This window comes from Varanus komodoensis, unplaced genomic scaffold (genome assembly GCF_004798865.1).
Source record: "Varanus komodoensis strain SLA01 unplaced genomic scaffold, ASM479886v1 scaffold37, whole genome shotgun sequence".
NCBI lineage: Eukaryota > Metazoa > Chordata > Lepidosauria > Squamata > Varanidae > Varanus > Varanus komodoensis.
The window spans coordinates 5,614,846-5,640,021 of NW_025335889.1; the positions used below are offsets into that span (position 1 = coordinate 5,614,846).

At 41.9% G+C, this 25,176-nt stretch overlaps 1 protein-coding gene across 2 annotated transcripts in view; it reads right to left on the minus strand.

The window, feature by feature from the left end:
- Positions 1–286: 286 nt before the first annotated feature.
- TOP1 (DNA topoisomerase I) overlaps positions 287–25,176 on the minus strand; it is a 90,174-nt gene continuing 65,284 nt past the window's right edge. For both annotated transcript variants that reach the window (XM_044440401.1, XM_044440402.1), the window contains 11 exons: positions 24,114–24,236; positions 23,428–23,615; positions 21,728–21,872; positions 21,262–21,405; positions 20,093–20,278; positions 18,727–18,795; positions 17,496–17,610; positions 15,139–15,266; positions 4,651–4,745; positions 2,430–2,579; positions 287–1,719 (listed from right to left, as the gene is read on the minus strand). In XM_044440401.1, coding sequence (XP_044296336.1) covers positions 1,617–1,719; positions 2,430–2,579; positions 4,651–4,745; positions 15,139–15,266; positions 17,496–17,610; positions 18,727–18,795; positions 20,093–20,278; positions 21,262–21,405; positions 21,728–21,872; positions 23,428–23,615; positions 24,114–24,236 — 1,446 coding nt within the window. In that variant the 3' untranslated portion in view covers positions 287–1,616. The remainder of the gene's footprint in view (positions 1,720–2,429; positions 2,580–4,650; positions 4,746–15,138; positions 15,267–17,495; positions 17,611–18,726; positions 18,796–20,092; positions 20,279–21,261; positions 21,406–21,727; positions 21,873–23,427; positions 23,616–24,113; positions 24,237–25,176) is intronic.

The following is a 25,176-nucleotide window of genomic DNA, read 5'->3' on the forward strand; positions in this document are numbered from 1 at the left end:
ACCTGAACGGAAACTTGAGGGCACCAGCTGTCTCTGGGCACAGTGAGGTTTATGTAGGCCCCCATGTACAAAACACTGTACAATAAAGCCCACTGAACTGACAATCTTCAAATCAGTTGTCAGTGACTATGGTTTAAAAGGTCACATGGGAATTCAACTGTGCCTCCACCCCATAGTTCCTCAGGCAATTCGTCCTAGGCACCCCTCCTGAAATCTCATTTGGTAGCTATTGGCCTACTGCCAGCCATTCAGCCCCTTTGGGTACAAGAACACACAGATGCTGGCATTGCGTTAAGTTGTAGGAATTTATTTTAAATAACCTACAGTTGATTAAAAGGGAATTCATGATAAAAATAGAAGATACTTGGTTGAGGAAAAACTGCGGGAAACTTGTCTTTGCACCACACTAAGCTAACAATGCCTCTAAAACTAATGGATTATAGCAAAAAAGGGTTCACATTAAAATTCTGCTTTAATTTTTTTTTAATTTTTTTTGTACACAATTACAAAAGAAAAAATAAAAGCCCTAAAATCTTGATTATTTTTCCTTTTTTTTTTTTTTGGACCAAAGCTCACTTCCCTCAAAATTTAATTGACCTGTGAAAGTTGTTTTTACACAATAAAATCTTTCAAGTAAAAGAGGAGAGGGAGGAGGGTTTTTTAAAAGGGGAGAGAAAAAAAACCTGCCAGAAAAAGCAAAACAAAACCCACAAATGTGGATATTTCTGATATATATATATCTATACATATATATATATATTATGTACTCAGAACAAAGTATGATGGGAAAACATTTTGTCATCAATTTATTTGTACTCATAATCCATTAGCTCTCCCCTAGCCCCTTCCTTCCTACTCTCTGCAAATCTACATGATCTTTAAGATCAAGAAGAAAACAAAGCTTAAATATTTAAAAATAATTAAAAATAGTAAAAATTCACATTAACAAAAAAGGAAAAAAAACACTCAAGTCAGGAAGGATCTTCCCATCATGCTTTGCTTTGAAGAGATGTTGAGTTGTTATAGTTTTCAATACCATGATGGTGGCAAGTAAAAATGAAAACTACCAGGTGTTTTCACGATGACCATTGTGGCCAGAGCCAGTGTACTGAGGGCTTTATTCCATTGTGTTAAATTAATAAGAGGGGGAGGGGGGCAGGAAATTAAGGAGTCCATTTTCTATTAAAATATAGAAGTTATTGCAAAAACCCTAACTGTAAAAACACACCAATATCTCATTGGATTTTGTATACAGTAGCTAATGATTTCCAAGCTCTTCAGTGTAACGGTGAATTTGCCTGGCAGAAGGTTAACAAATTCCCCCATCCACTTGTCTTCCCTCCAGAGATAAAACACAAACCATACAGCTAGAATTTGGGTCTCTGAAACAGATTTAAATAAGTTGTCCATAGGACAACTGGCTCAGCTCTTATGTAATATTTCCAGGCATTATCTTTTCTCAAAGATGATGGGTATTTTATTAGACACTCGCTTTGCCCTCCCAATGCCCCCCTCCCCCCCAAATATAAAGGACAAGTAAGGCTCACAGTTTATCAATCTCCCTAAAATCAGGCTACTCCCCTTCTCTTCCATAAAATCCAGCCCATTAAATCAGGTTAAAACTCATAGTCTTCATCTGCCATGTCGATTGCCCAGGCAAATTTTTCCCGTTGTGTTTTGTTATATATCTTCTCTATAGGTATTCCAAATTTCTTGCACCTGAAACAGGCAAGTGGGAGGGTGGGAGGAGAGAAAGTTCAACATTAGTTAACAGCAATGCATGGGTACAGTGATAGGGACTACCTGATACAATAGGAATGTTCCCTCTACCATGCACATCATTTGACATGGAGGTAGTTGGACCATCCCCATCAGCTCCACCGCCTACATCTTGTGCTTTCCATCCCAGCCTCTTAACATTCACAGACTAAAAATGCCAAAGGGAGGGGGCAGGAAAAATGCTGGGGGAGGCAGCAGGAACAGGTCAGGACCTAACTCTACATGCAGTGGTATACACACAGCAAATTTGACCAAACTCCCTTAAGTTAGGGATAAATTTTCTGTGTGATGTTCTGATAAAACTTAGCAGTAATTCCATTATGCATTTTCCATACCTTATATGAATTAGCACATATACCCTTATTGTTACAGCACTTGTCAAAGAATTTAGCAGATAATTCAGTGGCTTTTAATACATGTTTCTGGCTCTTTAGACTGAACTTAAGAGTATGAACCCATGCAGAAAACCAAACAAGCAGCTTTTCTACCTCAGAATAGCTTGCTCATATATCAGGTACAGATGTGTGATATTATGGTCAGTAGCTAAGGAACAACACTGAGCTAATAACAATTTTCCTTTTAAAGAGCAAAATAAGCCAGAGAGAAAAGGTCAGAAACTTTTTCCCTACTTCCCCCTGGCAAGAACTTACCAGGCAACAGAAATCCTAGGGTCCAGGTAATTTAGTTTGGAGGTCCCCAAGGCAATTTGCTTATTTTCCTCTCTGTCTGTAGCCAGGACCTCCAACTTCATCAGCTGCTCCTCAACTCTTTGTACTGCTTTCTTTTTACTTTCCACAGTCCTTGGGTACAGAGGGAAAAAAGGTCAGATGAAAATTGTAAATGGATTTTTCAGACTGTTTTGCTTTGACGAATTAAAAGTCAGTGCAGAAGATTCCCCTGAGTAGATTGCTAAGCAATAGGAAGTTCTGTCAAAACATTCTACTTCTCACCAGAAGAGAGATGAACATAATTTCCTTACAAGTGCAAAATTCTGTAAATCGTTTATTTGTACTTCTTAAGCACTATTGGTAATTACTGTGCCTCTAATATAGACAGGTAAGCAGAAAGAATTACTTGCCCAAGTGGTACAGTATACAAGGACTTTGCCTGAGTAGAAACGAACCAAACCTTTCTTGGTTCCATTCCAGTAAATCAACCATCCTGTTTTAAGTTCTTAATGGGAATTTCAACTGTATGGTCTACAAAGAATTGAGTTGTTGACTTTCAACTTTTTCTTCAAGCATTTCTCAGTTGGAAAGTTATGCACATATATAACATTTTTATGCCAATATGGCTGTGGCACAAAGATAACCAACTGATGGACTGCAGGCAAAATCTGGCACACCAACTGGTTTTTTGGAACTGCCAGTTTGAAGCAATGTGGCTTTTTCCTGCTGTTAGCCTAGGCAGCACTGCTAGGTTCAACTGAATTCAAGGCAGCACTAGCCAGCACAAGAGCAAGGTGTGAACCACTGATTCAGCCGACAGCACTATAGGTTTCTCTACAGAAGGATGCTGCCAAATCTCTGCATCATAACAGAGGTATGTGGACCTCTCTTGGTTCAGTACCAAAGAAGGCAGAAGTGCTGCTGCCTCAGAAGCAGTGCATAGGACAGTTCCAGAGGCAAATGTACATTCTATGTACATGTTAAGGGCTTATGCATATTGAAACATTCATTTTGGCAACTGTAGATGTGTGCTCAATCTAAAATCAGAATAGTATAAGGGAAGAATGGGGCTATACCTGCTGGCCTACTCCAATGACTTAGCTTTGCCACTCTCCACATGGAAGGTGGAGATTTGGAGCAGATGGGCTTTCTGCATGATTTAGAGAAACAAGATGCAAAGGAAGACAAGGCTTCTGCTCCTTCAATAGTTGTGTAGCAAAGACTTTCAGAAGCTGTAACTTCACATGCAACTATTAACAGGTACAGGGGAAAACCTGTCATCTGTGGCATCTATGAACCATACCATGATTTAGAACTCTTTGTGATCAGGGCTCTAAATGTGCATGGATAGAGTAGACAACCCCACTTCAACTCCTTCCCCACACAGTTTCTGGAGGGTTACAGAACAGAGTAACAGGGGGATGACACAGGAGGCAGGGCCTTTCATTTAACCTCCTTGTGCTTAATAATGAGGATGACTGGAAGTGTCCATACTGAGTTCTAACCACCATTTCTATAGTAATGAAAACATTTCCAAGATCAGAGGTGGGGCAGGAGGAAACAACAACAAAAAAATAAAACAGGGAAGGGACCACAACTCTTAAGGAACTTTAACTTTCCAAAAGTTCCAGCTGGTTTAAGGCACAATTCTGATAAATTCAGCTATATAGAGGACATGAGAAAGAAATCAGGAAAATGAACAGTAATCTAAGGAAAGGGTACACAAGTATAATTGCAATTATAGCCAATTGCTGTAGATAGGAGGGCTCAACAAGGTTACTGCATGCAAATAAAATATGTGAGTTTGCTACAGTCTTACAGTTTATGATATAATTCCTTTGTGAGTCCTCCTTTGTAAATCTTCAGTGACTTCTGCTTATGAACTGGCTAATTAAGAAGATCTCTGGTGGTGCAAGCTTGAGGCCAAAGCGGAAAGCATGGGGAAGCAACTGACTATGCAACCCTATATATTCTTTCTGTTAAGTAAGCTCTACCAAAGCTCTACCAAAGTAAATGGGACTTACTTCTAGGAAGGTTCAGGACGACGCCCTGAGTCACAAACCTTATAAGCATGCCTAAAGGAAAGCACTAATCCAAGGGAAAGCCGTTTTAACAAATTTAATTTCGAGCCAATGATTGTACCACATGCAATGCAACATTGAAATTCTTGGTTATGCATGTCTGTTACAACAGCCAGACTTACTTTTTAGACTTCTCGTCCCTTCGGACCTTGGCATCAGCTTTGGCGCTTTTCAGTTCCCTCTTGGCATCAGCCAGCTGTTCCTTCTTGGCATCAATCTAGACAAGGCAAAAAAGTGGGAAGGAGTTGAAGATGAAAAGCTGTAAACAGCTGATCAAGAGGGGGAGGTTTTCTTAGAAGTCTGCTGGATACAATGGTGGAAACTTTGCCAAAAGAAAAAATTGCACTTCATATCCAAGAAAACTTTTGCTAACTCATCACTGATGTTTCACAGAAGGACTGGCTGGGATTTGCAATTAAACAAGCATGCAAGACTCAAGTTTGCTGAAATGACTGCCAGGATTCTAGAGATCCCGTGTGTATAATGAATAGAATGTTGAATGGAACTGGCAAGACCCAGGTTCTAGAGTCCACTCAACCAGAGAGACTTTGAAAAAGCAGGTTGCTTACCTGTAACTGATGTTCTTCGAGTGGCCATCTGTGCATTCACACATATGGGTTGCTGTGCCTGCGCTGTGCATAGGCCGGAAGATTAGAAAGCTAACGGTTTTTAGCAGGAAAACTCCGCTCCCCTCCCCCTTTGTGGTGTAAATAAAGCGGAGTGTCCGCCATTTTGCTCAGTCTTGAAGACCGCACGTTCACGTTCAATAAAGTAATGATAAGACACCATTATATTCCCACGGTACCGTTATGAATTATAGTACGGTACCGAGAACAATCTCTAGTCAGTGATATAACCTCCCGGTACTGATGTCATTAATATTTCGGTACTGTAAAAAAAAAAAAAAAACCACCCAGCGACATAATCCAAATGGTACCGATGCAAATTATAGTATGGTACCGAGAAAAAACACGATATCCACTCACCGACACCGAGTGGGGCCAGCGGGTGGGTTGTGTGAATGCACAGATGGCCACTCAAAGAACATCAGTTACAGGTAAACAACCTGCTTTTCTTCGTCGTGGCCTCTGTGCATCACACATATGGGTGATTCGCAAGCTTACCAGACTCGGCGGAGGGAGGTGTCATCATCGACAAACAGATGAGAGAACAGCTCTACCAAAAGAGCAATCCCATGTGGCACGTACATCAAGCTGATAATGCTTGGCGAAAGTACATGGACCAGCCCAGATCGCAGCTCTGCAGATGTCTTGCAAAGGAACCCCTGCAGCAAAAGCGGACGAGGTCACTACTGCTCATGTAGGAATGGCCAGTTAGAGAGACAGGTAAGTCTATTTTCGATAGCTGATAAGCCAGGACAATATTCTGGGTGATCCAATTAGAGAGTCTCTGAGATGATATCAGTGATCCCTTTTTTTGCTCGGAGTATTTAACAAAAAGTCTATTAGTAGTACGAAAAGATTCAGTGCGGGATCTGTAAAAGGCCAAGCAGCAGCGAACATCAAGTGTGTGTAAAGCACGTTCTATCGGGGTCAACGGCGACGGAAAGAAAGCTGGTAGAACGATATCCTGATTTAGGTGGAATGATGTGGCCACCTTGGGTAGAAAGGAGAAATCCATCCGAAGGACAACTTTTTCCTTATGGAAGTTCAGAAATGGTGGGTCTATGCGGAGAGCACAAAGCTTGCTAACTCTTCGTGCTGATGTAACCGCTACTAGAAAGGCAGTTTTCCATGACACCAGGCGTAAGTCCGCAGTTGCTAAAGGCTTGAATGGTGGTTTGGTAAGTGCTTGGAGTACTACAGAAAGACTCCACGTCGGCATGGCAGGGCGAATAGACGGATGTAAATTTTGTAGTCCCTTAATGAAGCACCGAACCAGCGGTTGTGAGAAGACTGATAACCCGTGTATAGTGCCATGATAATGGGATATAGTGGCTGCATAAACTTTGATGGATGACGGTTTAAGTCCCTCATGATGCAAATGTAAAAGAAATTGTAAGATATTGGTGACTGAAGCTGTTGCAGGGGAGAACAAATGGCACTCCACAAAAGAGGAGAATCTTCTCCATTTAGCCGTATAGGAATGACGAGTGGACGGTCTTAATGCAGATTCGATAATCGCCTGAATTTCTCTGTCAGTAGGCATCGGTATCGTGATATTCGCTGTCAAATTCAAAGTCGGGGCTGCATATACTGTGTGTTGAGTGAAGTCACCTGTAGAGTGAGGTGTCCCCGGTACCGACTCGGTGACGAGAATCAGGTGATTCGCCATGCCGTCAGCTTCAAAGAGAATATATCCGGATGGCGGATCGCTCCTCCTTGTTGTGTTAACAAGTGCGGGAGAGTTGGTAGATGAAGGAACGTTCTTCTGGACAAAAGCAAGAGAGTGGTAAACCATGGCTGTCTCGGCCACCACGGAGTCACTAGTATCCCCGTGGCCCTGTCCTGGGCTATTTTTGTTACCACTCTCGTCAGAAGTGGGATTGGAGGAAACGCATAAAAAGTCATGAAGTGGGATTGGAGGAAACGCATAAAAAGTCATGTTGCTCGAAGGGACCATGAGAGCATCGCCCATCGATCCCGGCCCGACACCCGCTCTGGAACAGTAAAGGGCACACAGGCTGTTCTGTCGTGTGGCGAACAGGTCCACATCCGGATAACCCCACAGGCAGAAGAGTCCCTCGCAAAGTTGTTTGTCCAACTCCCATTCGTGGGTTGTTGACATATGTCTGCTTAATGTATCTGCTTCGACGTTGTCGGTTCCAGCCAGGTGAACCACCATAAGCGTGATGTTCCTTGGCATGCACCAGTCCCAAATGTCCATCGATAGGCGTGCTAAGGCTGGAGATTTTGTGCCCCCCTGCTTGTTGATGTAGAAAACTGCTGCTACATTGTCTGATGCAATTTGGACAATATGACGGCATAACACAGTCTCGAAAGCCTTGAGGGCGTTGAAAATCGCCAGAAGTTCCAGGAAGTTGATGTGTTTCCTCGCCTCTCGTCGGTTCCAAGTACCTTGGACCCGAAGTCCCGAACATGCCGCACCCCATCCCAGGAGGGATGCATCGGTGTACACAGTCGTCGTTGGCCGAGGTGGTCGAAACGGAGTGCTGATCGATAGGTTATCTGTGATGGTCCACCACGTTAAAGTGTGAAAGACTGCATGCGGGATCCGAATCTGCTTGGTGGCAGGATCTTGTTGCGGTTGAAAAACAGCCTTGAAGAACAGTTGAATGGGTCGCATACGTAACCTGGCATATGGGACAATGGCAATAGCAGCAGCCATATGCCCCAGTAGTCTCTGAACGGACAAGGCTGGAACCGTTCCGTGTAATCGAATCCGATGAGTATGGCTGCATAAAGCATTCTGACGTTCTGGTGGGAGGAAAGCTTTTTCCCGTGTCGAGTCATGCCCCGATGAAATTGATGACCTACGTGGGAATAAGGGTTGATTTGTCAAGGTTAATGCAGAGGCTGAGAGCATCGAGCAAAGCGCAGGTCATTTGTATATCAGACAAGAGAGCTTGTTAGGACTGCGAGACGATCAGCCAGTCGTCTAAGTATGGATAAACCTGTACTCCGTGAGTCCGCAAGTGTGCGCATACTGGTGCCATACACTTTGTAAAGACTCGAGGGGCTGTGGCCAAGCCAAAGGGTAGGACGTTAAACTCGAACAGGTCAGATCCGACAGTAAAACGTAGAAAGTCTGTGTGAAGGATGTATGGAAATATGAAAATAAGCATCCTTCAAATCCAGTGAGGCGAACCAATCCTCTCTTTTCAATAATGGAAGAATGTTCTGTAAAGTGGTCATCCGGAACTTCCTTGGTTTGATGTACTTGTTAAGAGTTCGTAAGTCCAGGATCGGACGGAGACCACCTTTTCGGGACCGTAAAATATCTGGACTAGAATCCATGCAATCCTTCCGAGCAGGACAATTTTCGAATCGCTCCCTTGAGAAGTAGCTGTGAGACTTCATCGCATAGCACCGATGAAGAAGGTGTGAAGCGAATCGGGCTCAAAGGAGGGATAACATCGAGTTCTATCCTATATCCGAACGAGATGATAGATAACACCCACCTATCAGATGTAATGGACTCCCAAATGGGGAGTCGGCCCAGGAGCTGGTCCCCAAAAGGGAGAAGGGAAGGTGGTGCTGGAATAGAGAGGATGGTTCGCGCAAGCCGTCAACGTGGGCGTTTATCGGTATCGAATTGCCTACGGCCTTGTGCTTGCTGCCTCCGACGCTGCCATTGTTGGTATTGTTGGGTTCGAGGGTAGTTTTGCTGGCGCGGATAATATGGTTGATTCCGGTAGGACGACCGGGGCCACTGCCACTTACGTTTTTGCAGGAGCTCCATGCGGCATGCGGTTAGGCGTGATTCATGAATCACCTTTAATTTTCGGTCAGTCCTCTGGTGGAACAGACCGGTACCATCAAAAGGCATTTCCTCGATTCTGTGCTTCATCTCATTGGGGAAATTACAACTGCGCAGCCACGCAATGTCGGCGTAGCGAGATGGCGTTGACGAGGGCCCTTGAATCGGTGTCTACATGGTGACGAGCGGTAGACAGCTGTTGTACCGCCACCCGCATTGCCTCCTTAATAAAAACCCTGGCAAGGTCTGCTTGGTGGTCCGGAAGGGAGGAAGCGACGTTATCCAGTTTCTACATGATAAAGTACTGGTAATGTGCCAGTGTCGCTTCATAGTTCGATATGCGCACGCCGAGTCCAGAGGCCACATAGACTCGGCGCGCAAGCATATCGATTTTCCTCCCTTCCTTGTCCCGAGGAGCGGTATGTCCCCTGGACTCCCTGCCCTGGGAGGATTCAACCACAAGAGAGTTTGGTTTTGGGTGACGGAGCAGGAAGGGAATGTCATCGTCCCAAACTCTATACATAGCCTCATATCTGCGGGAGGTCGCTTGTGGTTGGGCCGGTTGGTCCCAGGGTTGGACCATAGCCTGGCGCAGTGTAGTTATAAGCAGCGGAGCTATGGATGTGGACTGCTCTCCCCGAACGACGTCTTAGAAACAATCTGTCGAAGGGCCTGGCTGTTGATGGACTTCGATTTCAAGCAAACGAACCAAGCGGGACATGAGCTCTGTGAACGAGACATGAGGTTCGTCGGGTGAAGCAGGCCCTTGATATGCGACAGCCACATCAGGGGATGTGGAGTCAACCTCCGAGTCCTCGGAGTCTTCCATGTAGTGCGGCCGGTCAACGTTTGAGGAGGAGGAGGTTTCAGGGGAGGTTGGGCACCTCGTCTCCGTACGCCTGGAGGTGGATGGCACATCCCTCAGGACCAATGGTGATCTCTGCTCATGAGGGAAATAGGGATATGGCTGGTACCCACCCCAGCCGGGGGGGAGCACCATATCCCGGAATCAACCAACTTTCATCTCGATGCTCAGATGAACGGCTGCGACCTCTAGGAGGTAATGGTAAGGCCACATGAGATTCAGTTGGTGGCATGGGTGTTGGTGAGCGTTCCCTCGGTGGGGAGTCTCTGATTTCGCCATCAGAGATGGACTCCCGAAGTGGCTCCTCCTGTTGCTGGGAAGGCACGCTCTCAGGCCGAGTGGTTGGCTTGGGGGACCCCGGTAGTGTCACCTGCATAACGAGTTGCAGGGCCAGTCCCGAGGGGGTCGGTACCGAGAAGCCGATGAACCTGAGCCTCACTGTTTTGGGCGGTCAGGTTTCTTGCTCTTGCGAGTGGGCTTATCCACCTTTTCCTTCCTCAACTTCTTATGGGTGGAAGTTTTATCCAGACTGGTATGCTTGTGCTTCTCCCATTTCTTAGTCGGGGGAGAAGGCAGCGACTGAGCCCCCATAGAAGCGGCGCCCTTGTCCGAAGGACGCTGAGGAGGGTCGGCAGAGGTCGAGGAAGGAGGCTTCGCCGGAGCGCTCACGGTGGAGGAGGAGCGCTGAGGAGGCGCGGACGAAGAGAAAGGAGGCCCTAGGAGCAGCTGGTCGGACTGCATTAATGCCTGATCCCATAGGAGCTTTCTGAGACGATTCTCCCTATTTTTCCGCGCCTGCTTGGTAAACGCCAAGCAATGACCGCACTTGTCGGTCCTATGTCCCTCGCAGAGGCAGAGGAGGCATAGATCATGTGGATCGGCCGGCGACATTTTAGATCCACATTCAATACATTTGTGGAATGCCGCCTGCTGCGCCATCGCGGAAAAATGAAGAAAAGAGGACAGTATAGAGGGTAAGATAATATTTTTGTTTTTGTTTATATATAGAGAGAGAAAGAATTCAAGAAGAAAACAGACAGAATCGGGGAGAAGAACAAACTTGGAGTAAGAGAAGTTTAAACTTTTTGAGAAAAAACAACGAAGAGGCACAGATCTATAGCAAGAGACGAACAGGCACGAGTCACAGCGAATGGCGGTCGCAAAGACTGACAAAATGGCAGACACTCCGCTCTATTTATACCACAAAGAGGGAGGGGAGCGGAGTTTTCCCGCCAAAAACCATTAGCTTTCTAATCTTCCGGCCTAGGCACTGCGCAGGCGCAGCAACCCATATGTGTCATGCACAGAGGCCACGGCGAAGAACAGTCACCAACTCTCAGCCTAATCCACTTTACAGAATTGTTGTGAAAATAAACTGAAGAAGCATCATGCATGCTGCTTTTTTGGCTTCTTGGAGGAAAAAGGGTATGTAACAAATCAGTAAAATAATAGCTATTAAACCTAAGGCACCTACCACAGAGTCACAGAACTTTAGACACGGAAGGGACTTTGAAGGCTGTCTAGTGTAAACATAGGCCCAAAGAAGGACTGACATCTTTCCTGACAGTAAACTGTCCAAGCCTCTGCTTAAATACTAGTGGGCAAAAAAGAGCCCACCACAACCTGAGGATGTTTGATCCACTACTGAACAGCTCTTTCCATGAGGAAGCTTTGCCTAATATATGCTTCTTTGCATTTCTGTCCATTAAGTCTAGGTTCTACTCTCTGAAGCAATGGAAGAAAAAACAATTCCATCTTTTCAGAACATAAAATGAGCCTCATTGAATTTGACCAACTGTCCATCTAGTTTGGCTTTCTGTTCACGTAGCCAAGCCAGTTGCCCACAGGATCCCACAGCCAGGATATGAGTGTAACAGCAGTCTCCCACCCAAGGTGATAAACAACTGGTGTAAACAGGCACACTGCCATCAGGACTAAAGCCTCATATAGCTGCATGACTGAACTTGTTCAATTCCCTTTTAAATTGGTGGCCATCATCACTACATGTCATGGAAATAAATCTGATAGTTTATGTGTTCTATGATAAAGTGTTTCAGATAGCTGATGAGAGCAATCATGTCCCCAGCATTCAATTTTCTTTTCTCCAAATTCAACAAACTGAGCTCCTTTAACTGCTCCACACAAGGCTTGGCTTCCAGACCTCCTCCACACCGGTACACACTGACCACCCTCCTGTAGACACACTCCAGTTTCTTTATAAAGAGAAAACAGTACCTTTGCAATGCAGTCCACCTATTGTTTCATTTGTCTTCCCCCCTCCCTTTTTTGTACACTGAAGTTTAAAAGGTTACAGATAAAACCTGATGAAATATGAAGTAAAACAACCTTCAAAGACTAGATTACAAAGAGAAGTATTTCTGAGGCTCTGAAGAGTTCCCTATTGTTTCACTCAGACAGTGCCCAAAAAGTAAATGTAATGAGAACCATAGCCTCATAACTTATCCATGTAGGGGCACAGGGTTTTCCTGCACAGAGACTGTGAAGAAGAAGTCTTGTTTCTTATGATTTCAGAGCTCCCACCTGATGTCACAAATGCAATTATGAACTGCCAGACTGAGAAACTCTGAAGTTATTACTGTTTAAACTAGATGTGCTGGTAAGAAAAGATGTTTCAGATACTCAACCCACCTTTTCAGGAAGATTTATTTCTATACAATCCAACTGCATCCCACCAATCCTGCACAACTAGTTTAATAGAATGCATAATCTAGCGTATTTTAAAAACCAGTTTAGCTGCTTTTCCTTTGAAACTATTCCTGTATTTCATCAGTCAGTGGGATTTCAAGTCCAGGTGTTCTAACAGCTATTTTGGGAAGATGCATAAAGACTGGCTTTCTAAGAGAAAATCTAAAGGCTGGAAAGAATGACTTCAAACCAACAGCCCAAAAATCTAGAAAAAACTATGATCTGCAGACTAATTACATCCAAGGCTCTGGAAGACTTACACAAAGAATCAAACATACTAATATGCAAAGCAGGATTGATTTCCCATCATACAGCCAATTCATTGAGTGAATTAATAGTATATTAATTAGTACTGAGAATGACTGGTTTAAGGAATCTGTGTAGACAGACAGCTGGTACCCTTTACTAGCCAAGGTTGGCAACCTAATACCTCACAGACTTTTTCAATTACAATTCAGTCAGCATGGCCAATGGACAGATGATGGAATGGTAGTCAAGCACCTGAAAGTTGCCAGGTTGCCTACTCTTGCTTTAAAGAATTGAAAGTACTGTGCTGGACATATTAGGGAATTTCTGTGCCTGTCCAGCAATTGTTTGAAGCTGAAGCAGTGCTGCCCAAATTGGTACTCACCATATGTTCTGGACTACATTTTGCCTCATTCCTCATGGGCTGCACTGGGCTGATGAGAGCAGTAGTCCAAAGCATGTGGCAGGCACGAGGTTATTGTGGAAGAGTGAAACCATGGATTTTATAGTGATGGTTTACAGTTCATTTACCTAAGCTGAGACTGACAAGACTCTTTAGCTCGTCTGAAAATGATGGTACAAATAAGTTGGGAGAGGAAAACAGAAGGCAGCCAAGTAGTTATCATTTTGTCAAAGCTGTCAGTCCTAACAACTGAAGCAGCCAGGTTAGGTATTATGAAAGCCAAAAAGAACACCCCGATTATTAATAAAACAGAATGCCTTATTGAGAGAGGGTTATTTCAGATTCAGGATGTAAACCAACCTAACCAAATGACCTCAGGGTTTGGGTCAGAAATAACCTGAAAAGGAAAAGGATGAATTAGAGTAGTGAAAGACAAACATGTGCTGAATTTATAAGAGGCTTGCAATTTTGTGGGGGAAAATGGTGAATAATTCAGTTGCTCTGTGTGTCTCTGTAGCAGATTGTAGATTATGCTCCAATCAACATGCTCCAGCAATGGGTGTGGGATAAATAAAATATACTAGTTTTCATTAAGATAAAACAAAAACAAACACTTTGAGAGAGGAAGACCATCCAAGGATAGTTTTGCCATATTAGGCAAACAAGTATGATGCCATGGCTTATGTCTATCAGACAAGAAGTATTCACACAACTGTTAAGCTTTTTTTGGAGAAAGAGATTTTTATGAAATCCCAGGCAAAGCTCAGAAAATCTTCCAAGCTTTTATTATAATCAGCCTCCTTTAAATTAACCCTCTAGTAGTTAATTAAATCAAATTCCTCCTTTCCTTATAGGTTTTTAGCAGATTCCGGGGTGTGGGGGAGAGAGAGCAGAGAACAATGGAGACTTTCCATTTTCCCCTTCTTGCTGAAGTCCCTCATGTTTCCTTCCAAGCTGCTCCTGAAGTTTGGACGCCCCAGTGGAACCACATAGGATATGTCGCAGAGGTGTGTCGCTGGATGGAAGAATTCATGACAAGCCTTGCACAAGCCAAAATACTTTCTACAAGGCTATGAGGTACTCTGGGTCTCACCCAATGTCCTCAGAGCAAACCAGGATGGAAAACTAAAGCAGAACAGCAAAGAACATTTTTTGCCTAATTTTTTTCTGCTTTCACCAGTGATAATTTATAGATACTCTTTGAATGTAAACGGATTCTTCACACCCTTTTCACAGGCAAAGACTAAGGGCTATGGGAGCGGTATATAAATTTAATAAAGAAAATAATAAAATTTTATTTTAAAATAAAATAACACTGGAAGGACAAATGGCCACCTGCAATAGACTTGATGATGCTTTCAATTTTTGAGTAGGTGGTTTTTCAGTGTAATTTATGAATGGACAAATACATGGATATAATGTAAGCTGTCCTGAGGCCTTCACAACAGGACGGCATATAAAAATTCTAAATAAATAAAAATAAAAAAATAAATTATGAGCTGCCTTTGTTGAAGTCTATGCACAATTATCCCAAATAACAGAAGTATTTCATTGTATTTCATGCAATACATGAAATATATATGGGATACAGGAGTGTGTGTGGATTCACTGCAACAGATTCACTCAAATTTCATGCTAAGAAAACTAATTCTTTTATTTTTTTAATTTTTGATTTTTTTTGAAACTCACAATATGAAAATTAAAAAAACAGATTTTTCTTCAGACCAAAACATAACTTGTTGGATATGCAATTTACCCACAAGTGGGAAGGACAGATTTGAAAGTAGCTTTGCATGAAGAGCAAAGATCCGATGAAGGATTTCCAATAACATCACCAACCAAGATACTCATTTCAGATATCAGAGAAATAAGTTTCAGTAGTGAAGTATTTTTAGGGGCAAGCTAGATAACTCTCAGTTAGGGAACAGAAGTAAGACAAGTCAAGTAGTGCTTGTTTGGCTTTAAACTAAGGGTGAAACAGTCTGTTACCTTGCTCTGTAAATTCATCATGGATTTCTCAAAGGTCTTTGGAGGTGCCCTCTGGTGGTTGCAGAGAATAGCGACAGCTCTATTGGCACGATTGTAAGACAGGATCTTTGCTGGGACATTATCATCCGCTGGAAGAATTGAAAATGAACCAGTGAACTTTGAACTCTAGCTAGGCTCTCATGGATGATTTCAGTTTTTCATATGGAAAGAAAAGATTAGCAGCTTGGCTTTCTGCTGTAGCTGATGCGAGCTAGTGCAGCTTAAATTCATTAGTAAAAAATGTGTGCCAATTGCTAGTACAGTTGTTAGGCAAAATTACAGTTTCCAACTGTATATGTTCTTACTCTGAGTGAAACTGAACTAATAAATAGCGAGAGCAAAACTGAAGCTGCCACAACAACTTCAGGGATGATCTCAGCTTAAATAGAGTGGTTAGCAAAATATCTATACAGTTTTTTTGGATTGCTAAAATTAATTAGTTTGATAACCATTTCTTGTAAGCATCTTGTTTTTTCTTAAATAATGAAGCAAAGTACATGCTATTGTCTTCAAATGCTTAAAAGTATTCCAATAAAACTGTTTAAATATGCAACATGTATATCACATAAAGTATGCTTTTAATATTCTCCTCAATCATTTCAGCTCCAATATTTATAACATAGCGGGACAAAAAAAGTCCCCATAGGGTACTTTTGCTGTTGACTGAATACAAATATAATAGACATGCTTAACTTAATAGGCTATCACAAAAAGGACAGTATCTTTTCTTGATCATTCCAGAGTGCAGGACATGGAACAACTGGCTCAAGTTACAGGAAGCCAGATTCTGGCTAGATAGCACCAAAAAAAAAAAAAAAAAATCCTGACTGTTACAGCAGTACAACAATGGAACCAATTGATTAGGGAGCTTGTGGATCCTCCCATGCTAGAGCCACTGAAGATGGAACTAGAAAGCCATCTGAGTGGGATGGTTCAACTTGGTGTCCTGAACTGAGCAGGGTGTTGGACATGATGGCTTTCCGGCCCCTTTGAACTCTACTATTCTTTGATTCTATGAACTCTGTGGCAAATGAACTGAATTTTCAGCAAACGTGTAGGTCTATACAAATGTATATCTATGCAAAAACTTTAACAGCGATTTATATCTTGTGTTGTGTAGCACATTAGGGCATCTACTCACTGTGTATACATTTAGAGACTATAATAAACTGTTATACCCTTTAGGTATCAGGTGGCATAGAAATCACCACCACCACTATCTGAAGGATTCACCTCCCAATTGCCCATTACTCTTTTTTGGCTTGGGTGGTATATTCCAGTTCCTTTCTTCTCAGAAAGATTCACAAAAGGGATTTCTTTTTTATGGCAACTTTGAAAATCACTACCTAGTGAGGTTTGCCTAATCACACTTTTATTTTCATTCTATCACCTTGTAAAAACAAGTTATATGAAAGGGTCATTCCTAGGGATATTACGGAGTGGTTAACTACTTCCGTGTTGATTTATTATATTCCTTCCTGTCTGTAACATTTAATTGATTTTATTGTAAAATGCTTTGAGGATGTAAACAGAAGAATATTTCATAAATAATTCCAACCAAATATATTTTAATGTATTGAAAAGAAGTATGATAGATGATTCGTAGGTGAGCAATGTAAATCCATTAGTTCCAAGACTGAGTTTACAGGACCGATACTACATGGAAGTGCCATCACGAGTTGCCACATGGCCGTAATTCTTTCATGGGGCCCATTCTTATAAACATGCCTCCAAAATGGCAGAACGGAGATACAATTATTGCAAAAAAAGATTGCTGTAGATTCTGTCTGTCTGACCCTTTGGGACCCTCTATGACTAATTATTTTTACAGAACGATTTTCGGCAATGCATAGCTTCTAGATATGTTAGATTATCCTGTCCATCATTTGATTATCCTGTCCATCATTCTCAGCTAGCTTAGTATGAGAGTTGTAGTCAAACACATCTCAAGAATGCCTAATGAGGAAATTCACCATAGATTAATTATAGGGTTTCTTACACCATGGTAAAACTCTATAAAATCGTTTTGCTATTTGCTATTTTTGTTAGTTTGTTCAAGTGAGGTATAGAGCCCCCCCAAACACACACACGCATACCTTCTCACATTTGAAAAGGAACTGTAAAGGGATGTGAGTGTATGGGTGGCACTTTAAATGTGTGGTTACTAATAAATAGCAGTCTTCTCTATTAGCATGAAGGCCAGAGCTGAATTTCATTTTAAAAAGCAACGCAACACAGATTCTGATGTTTTCCTCTGTCATATTTGCTTGCAACACTAAAAAACAAAGGATGAGATGTACTAATCCAAAGGCACTTACGTGTTGTGAGCTCCTTCAGCTGCTGCTGTAGCGTAATGGAGGCATTATATGTTCGGAATACCTTGGCTGTCAGGCCTTCCATAAGGTCTTGAAGATGTTTATTTAAGATACTAGTCTGAGGTTAGCGATGGGGAAGAAAGAAGTGGGTTTATTGATTAATTCCAACATTAAATTATAAAATTTCTTCAACTTAAGTATTTGAATCTTCCCTATTCCCATTTTTGGGGGTAGTGGATGTTTCTGTGCAGTCCTCTACTTGATCATTTGGAATGAGAGTGAGACTCTAAAAAGACCTTTGAAGATATACAATTTCAGCAAATGGTTCAGGTGCACAAACAGATTTAACAGAGGAACACTGGTGGAAAACAGAAACCATTACTACTGTTGCAGTGTTTCAAACACTAAGTTTGAAGTGTAATGTACAACAAAGGCCTATACTGACCCTTTATGTGACACAGATATCCCCATTAAATGCCAAGGGGAACAAATGCATCATATTCAAACTGGATAGAAGCCCTTTCCAGTATTCATTCAGGGCAGAAACGGGAAACCCTTTTCTGTCAAGAGCCACATTTCCTCAGGGGCAATCTTTTGCATCCACAAACTGGTACTAGATGGGACCAGAGCTAGACTGCTGCCTTCTCTCTCTCCACAGCTGCCAAGGGAGCTATTGACTGATGGTCAGGGGCCACATGAAAATAGGCTGAGACCCACAGGCTGTCCATTCAGATTTAAAGGTGAATGAAGGGGAAGAGGTATGAACTTGGCCACATGCTCTGCTGCCAATTTATGTGCTTTCATTAGAATGCTTCATTTGTATGCATGTAAATCAAGAGTGTCCCCTTCTTAGAATGAATACTTAGAAGAAGCTTTTGTGGAGTGGTAAGCAATGGAGGGTTTGCATTATATTTCATTTTTTCCAATATTTATAGTCTACCAATGCTATAACAAAAAGAACAGCATGCAGGATTCCAATTTAAAAACAATAAAATTAAAGTGATGTATCATTAAAACAAACTCCAAAGATGGATCAAAACGGCATCAAATATGCCATAACACATATTTCCACTCCAGACCTGTTGCAAGACAGTTTATTTCAGCACACTTTTCTACACACTATTAAATACGAAAGTGTCTTCATCGTGAGCAATGAATGAAAAAGCCGGTATATGCAGTTAATGGTAGGGACTACTTTTACACAATACCAATATAAGCTATGGAATGCACTTACATTGAGTCGGTCAAAGAGGTCATCTTCAGGCTGTTTGTTCTCCATGAATAACTGCAGATTTTTAAAAACCTGCAAACCAAGAGCAGGGAAGAGAAAAAAGAAGTCTGAAATATGGAAGCCTGTTATACTACCTTGACATGCACAAAGTGCTCCTCACTCCTTCAAAGGATCCCACCTGAACTCATTGTTTAAGAATCACTGTGTTCTACTAGCCTTGTAGATGTGTGTTGGTGCATTGAACTATACTGGCCAGTACTCATTGCTGGTAAAATAGGAAACATATTTTCCAGATTCAAACTGGAATTTAAAAGGCAATTTAAAAGGTTGGAACACCTACCCTATGAAAATAATTTAAAGAAATTCGGACCTTTATGTTTAGAAGGGAAAAAAATGAGGGGGAAGGGGGAGAATAAACATGATACAGAATTATAAAACTGTAATTCTACATACAGAGTGAAGGGAAGGAACTGTGGGCAGCTACTGATAACCTTATTAAGCATTAAAGCTAAAATGATTCATTAAAGCTAAATGGGACTTCACTACTCAGTGACTAGATGGACCACTGGTCTGATCAAACAGCTATTCTTATGTTTAAATGAGCTCTATACATAACCACAGATTACAAAAAACCACCAGTAGGTGGAGGATATTCACAAAATAAAGCAACCTTGATCTGCAGCCATCTGCAACTCCCCACCTGCAAATTGGGGTGGTCCAACATGCAGCCCGCATGTGGCCCTCAAGGCCTTGTTCTGCAGCCCTCTTGCTGCTTGAAGCCACCCCTTTCCCCACCACCAGTTCTGATCCCAGCGATGGCAAGGGCATGATTGTGACATGCTCTCGCAAGGTTGCCATTCTGTCCTGCTCTCTTCCTGAGGCTCAGCTGATGAGCACAAGGCACCTTTGTGTGCATCAGCAGGAGCAGGAAGGGCATGCTGGGCAGAGTTCCTCTGCTCTAGTGCAAAAGGTTTAGTGCGCCATTTCCACATGGGAGAGTTTCTGGGTGGGAGAAACAGAGAAGAAAGGGGTGGGCCACCCCAGAGGAGTGGTCGTTGTGCTTGGGCTCTGGTCAGAGAAGGAGCTGCCTGCAATCTCTGCAGAGATCATAGGCCTACAAAGCATTCTTTTTCATTCAGTTAGGCCTAAAATTATCTTAAAATTAAGCAGCTGACCCGATTCCCAACTCTGAGACCTCATATCAGTCTTCTTCCTTGTTTAACTGTTAATTAAATATATTGAGTATATTAAATTAAATAGATATATTGCAAACAATTTATGACATGGAAATGTAATTCATCATGCAGCCCTCAAGGTATGAAAAGTTGGACCGCACTGCTTTAAATGATACAGAACAAAATAGACTTACCCTCTTCTCAACAGGGACTTTGTTATAATATCGTATGGAGTCTTTTCCAAGGAAGTCAAATTCTACTACGTATTCCTGGCCATCCAATTCTGGATGCAAATTAATATGCTCCACACGGAGAGAGCAGCAGCCCACTGTATCAGCTGTCTCCCCTTCCTCTTTCTCATTACCAGCTCTCAGAGCAAGCTACAAATATGAAATAGTGAGAGAGAACAGAGATATCACAAACAGCAATCTAAAGAGACAGAAGCATTTCTAAGCACAATCTCTCACCAGTGTGAAGCTCTTTTAGGGTTGTTTGAACTAATAAACTATACAGTTAAAATTCCAAGCCTAAGATATGAGAAAAATCAAATAAAGGATTATAGCAAGCTTTGTCTCTTTGTCTACTGAAAGCCATATTCTCCATTTGTTTAGCTGAATAGGACCCATCTGACCACCCTCCAGCTGCCTTGAAGAACTAGAATGGAACACAGCTCACAGGTAAAGCTGGAGCAGCCTATGATAGCTGGCATTGATGCTGTTAGTTCTGCTCCATTTCTCATTATTTAACTACAGAAAAGTTGTGCAACAGCCTTTCTTAGCTTACTGCCCTCCACATGTGACAGACTGCAACACTTACCATCTCAGCACATCTAGTTAACAACAACAAGAACAATGAATTGGCTGGGAGTTGCAATTCAACACATCTAGAGGGCACCAGATTATGGAAGGATGCTATGAAATATTCTGTCAACGTTTAGTATCACATCTTAATGGTACTCCAAAAGTCAGAGTATGATATATGGGTGCCCAAAAAAAGTATACACATTTTAAGAAAGGAAAAAGCTGTATTAAAAACTGTTGCATGGGGATGCTAGCATTCATTTGATTAACACCCTCCTTTGAGTGAATGTCATGCTACAGATTGCTATTGTAATTCAATTTCGAAATGTAATACATACACAACATCTCTTAAAATGTGTATACATTTTGGCATCCCCTGTATACACAGCAAGCATGCATGCATGCACACTTTCCTGACCTTTTAAAATCACCTTTTGTACTGTTGTGTTTTAGGAGAATAGACACATACTTGTATCAAGCCTGGAATTTAGCAGGTTTACATTCAGCAGTTCTGCCTATTTACTGAAAAAGGACGAAGCTGGAAATAAACACATAATCCTTACTTTGTCAATGAAGTACAATGCAACAGCCCTCTGCCGTACTTTCATCTCTTTGGACTTCCAGTCTTCTCGATATTGATTTCGAATCCTATCTACACATTTCTTCAATCTCCGAGCTGTCTCATATTTCTGCCAGTCCTTTTCACCCTACAGAGGTAAATGCAAGGAGAAATATGACAGCTTGCTTTGGAGTATGAAGGCTCTAGTTTGGAGATGGGCTACCATTTAGAGTTGTTTCTCAAGGTATGCTCCTTGCCACTGTAAAGATATTATTTGACTTTCAGTTGCAACTTCTTGCTTCAGAAATGCACTGACAATTGAACAATGGTGTTTTAAGATATTACCAAACTAGCAGGAGATTCACAAAAATAACAGAGTAATCTTTAGATCTTCTATTAGGCAATACATTCCTCCCTATAACACAGTGAGCATGACAGAGTAGCTTCTGTGGTTTCACACAAAAAATCACCTTGATTCTAGAGCTGGGATTCAACATGATGTATTTAATAGATCCTTGGATGTTTTCTGTCCATGACACCAACCAAGTCACTTTATTATCATGTCGGACTTCTTTCCATTTATGTCCAGGTGGAGGTGCTGGGATCTTGGAATCTCTGGTGTGAGGAAAAAGAACACAGAAAATGTTTCAAAATTTAAAAACTAAATTAAAAAAGAAACAGTAAAATACAAGCAAAACATAAATAATAAATCATATACAGGTAGTCCTTAGGTGACGAATGAGTTCTGTTACTGAGAAAAGGGGAATTCATCCTTAAGTCAGATCATGAACATTTGCTGGGGGGGGGGGTTAGAGGTACAGGACCCCTGTGAAAGTGGAAAAACTGTGAATATATTCCACTCCCTACTCACCAGTGCCTCCTCTTTGCAGCAAAGAAATGCCAGAGAGATTTCCCTCTCTGCATGGGCAGGGAAGAAGGACATGCTTTGGAGCTCTCCCTCTTATGGCAGTTCATAAGTATGAATTGTTTGTAACTTGGGTGTTCGCAACTTGGGGACCGCCTGTATTCACTCTTATTTGGGCTATGCAGGCCAGCACCATAAACCAAGGGCCTAAACAAAAAGTAACTAGCTTGAAATCTCTTTCTTGGTCCTAAGAGGTACCCCCTCTTAAGTGTAAAACACAGGCTTGCAAAAAACTTATGCTGGTAATTAAGCAGGGCTGGCTAAGCCATGGATCACTCCTCTATCACTCCTCTTACATACTGACAGCAGATGAAGTGAATCCCTATCCTGTGGTTAGCATGAAAGCCAAGCAGGCTGGAGGAGGCATGGAACAATCTGGCTAGGAAGGGGAAGGGGGCTTCATTTCCCCTCTGGTCAGCACAGAAGCTGAGTAAGCTGGTGAAGAAGGGAGGGAATCTGTCTACCCTCAGCATCTCTGCACAGGATAAGCAGGACACAAAGGCCCTTTCAATGTGTCCAGCAAAGAAAAAGGGTGAGCTGGTGCAAGAGCAATGCATCATCCCCTGCCTCTTCCACCAGGCACAGAAACTCTTCAGACCACTGCAGTCGGTGCACCATCCCTATTGTACCAACCTTTTTGGTGTCTGTACTGGTTACAAAGGAAAGTGACACACATTGTAAAGTTCAAGTTGATTTATTTGATTTGCACCTCATCTTTTTACCAAGGCAAATGCCAGTCAGGGCAGCTCTGTAGTATCAGAGCAGCTCTGTAATATCTATAGGTTAGGAAAATGGTCTGAAGTGGCCCAATATTTTCACTTTAGAGCAAAAAAAAAAAAAAAAAAACCTTTTCTAAATTTGGGGTTGGGGGTGGGGAGTGCTTTGAGCTGCTGAACAAGAAAGAGGGCATAAAATGTAACAACCTATTACTACTTACAGATTAAAAGCTAATCCCAGTTCTTTGTGTTTTGCTAGCTCACAGGATGTTTTTTTGAAAGTGACCAATTAATGTGACAGGGTTTTGTGAACTTCGGCACATATATTACTATGCACTGCTCTTCATGGTCCTACACAGCATTCACTAGCAGAGGCCCCAGATAGAAATGACTGTAACTAAGGTTACTTGACTGAGAGGTTACCTGAGGTAAACAGCTGGAATGCAAGTGCTGTGCATTGCATTCTCCTGTATGTGTGTGGGAAGTGTGGAAAGGAGGGTGGAGGGGAAGAAAATAATTCCATGCTCACTTGCTACAATTGATGATGATGTCTTCTGGCATTATCCGTCTCTTCAGCATGCCCATTTTTGGATGGTTGCCACGCCCTCGGAAGAGGCCTGGAGGCTCAATCTTAAAGTTGGCAATTCTTTCCTTGTGGTTATCCATGATGCAAAAGCCATATTCTTTTAGCAACTGCTCATTCTCCTCTTTTATTTTCTAGGACGCACACATACAAAGGAAAAATGTGTCCAAAGTGACTATATACATTATTTGGAGTCAAAATTACAACCAATTATTTAGCCCCATTGAAGCTGTGCTTGAAAACCTCAGCAACAAGAGGTTTACAAATACTACAAACGGATTGCAAGAATGCAGTTGCAATTCAAAGATTCTTAGGCCTGGTCTAAACACTGGCCTTGACTTACCCTCAACGTGATTATTTGTGCCCTGTGATGCCAAAACACCTACATCCGCACTTGAAGGCTAACTATGCAATCCTATATACTTACATATTCCTTCATCCCAACGATTCCAAAAATACTTAATAATGAAGCACGCTTTCCCCAAAACAGTATTTCAGTTATTCCACTCAGTAACGATAAACATTATTGTATGATCCAGTGGACTGAGAATACTTAATACAAAGAACATTCCAATCATAACCATGGGTTTCATCTTGAAAGCCTTTTAAAAACAAATCCTAAATCAAGATACCTGTTTCTCCTCCTTGGTCATTTGTTTTCTCGCTTCTGACTGAGCTTTGAAATACTGACTCATATGGCTGAAGTCACATTTGCTGAGGCTGGTGATAGTACTCTTTTCTTCTGGGGTCATTTCCTATAAGAAGAAAATGAGAACCTTGTAGCAATCTTAATTAGAAGGGGCAATAACATTTCACCCTTTATATTTCATTGCATAATGCTGCGAGATGAAACTGCAGCTATATTCCACACCATGAACAGTTACAAAGTCAGAGTTCAGCATATCAAAATATTCTAAGTTGCTTTGCAACCCTGAATGTGGGCTCCCTTCTTAAAAGAAATGAAGTGGTAGAAGAATGGAAGGAGGCTTTAGAAGAGGCGGGGTTTGAAAGAACAAAGCCAGACTACTGATAAAAAGTCACATGCCTAAGGGTACAAGACAATGATGCCCACTATCACCTCTGTTGTTTATACTGATTTTAGAAGTGTTGAATAGAAATATCAGGGATGATGCGGACGTTAAAGGTACCAGAATTAGAGATGAAAGTTACAAATTGCAAGCATTTGCAGATGACCTGGTTTTCATAATGGAGGAACCCTTTGCAACAATGCCTAAACTCCTACAAAGTCAGGAGTGAAGAATATGGCGAGGTTACGGGGATGAAAATAAATAGAGAAAAGACGAAAATGTTAGTTAAAAATTTTACACAAGACCAGAGAAAAACCTTGCAAGAACAAGTAGATTTGCAGATTGTCAAAAAGGTTAAGTATCTGGGAATTTATCTTACAGCTAAGTGTACTACTCTGAAAGAAGACAATTATGATAAACTATTGAAGGATATTAAGAGTGACCTGGAAAAATCGGCTAATTTGCAACTATCTTTGATGGGAAGAATAGCACTTGTTAAAATGAATACATTACCAAATGATTCCCATAAAAATTGATAGAAAAATTTTTGATTTAAATTTTCAAATTTCAAGATTTATATGGAGAAAGAAGAAACCAAGGATTAAATTAAAAATACTTCAGGAAGCTAAAGAGAATGGGGGTTTTGGTCTCCCTGACTGGATGTTGT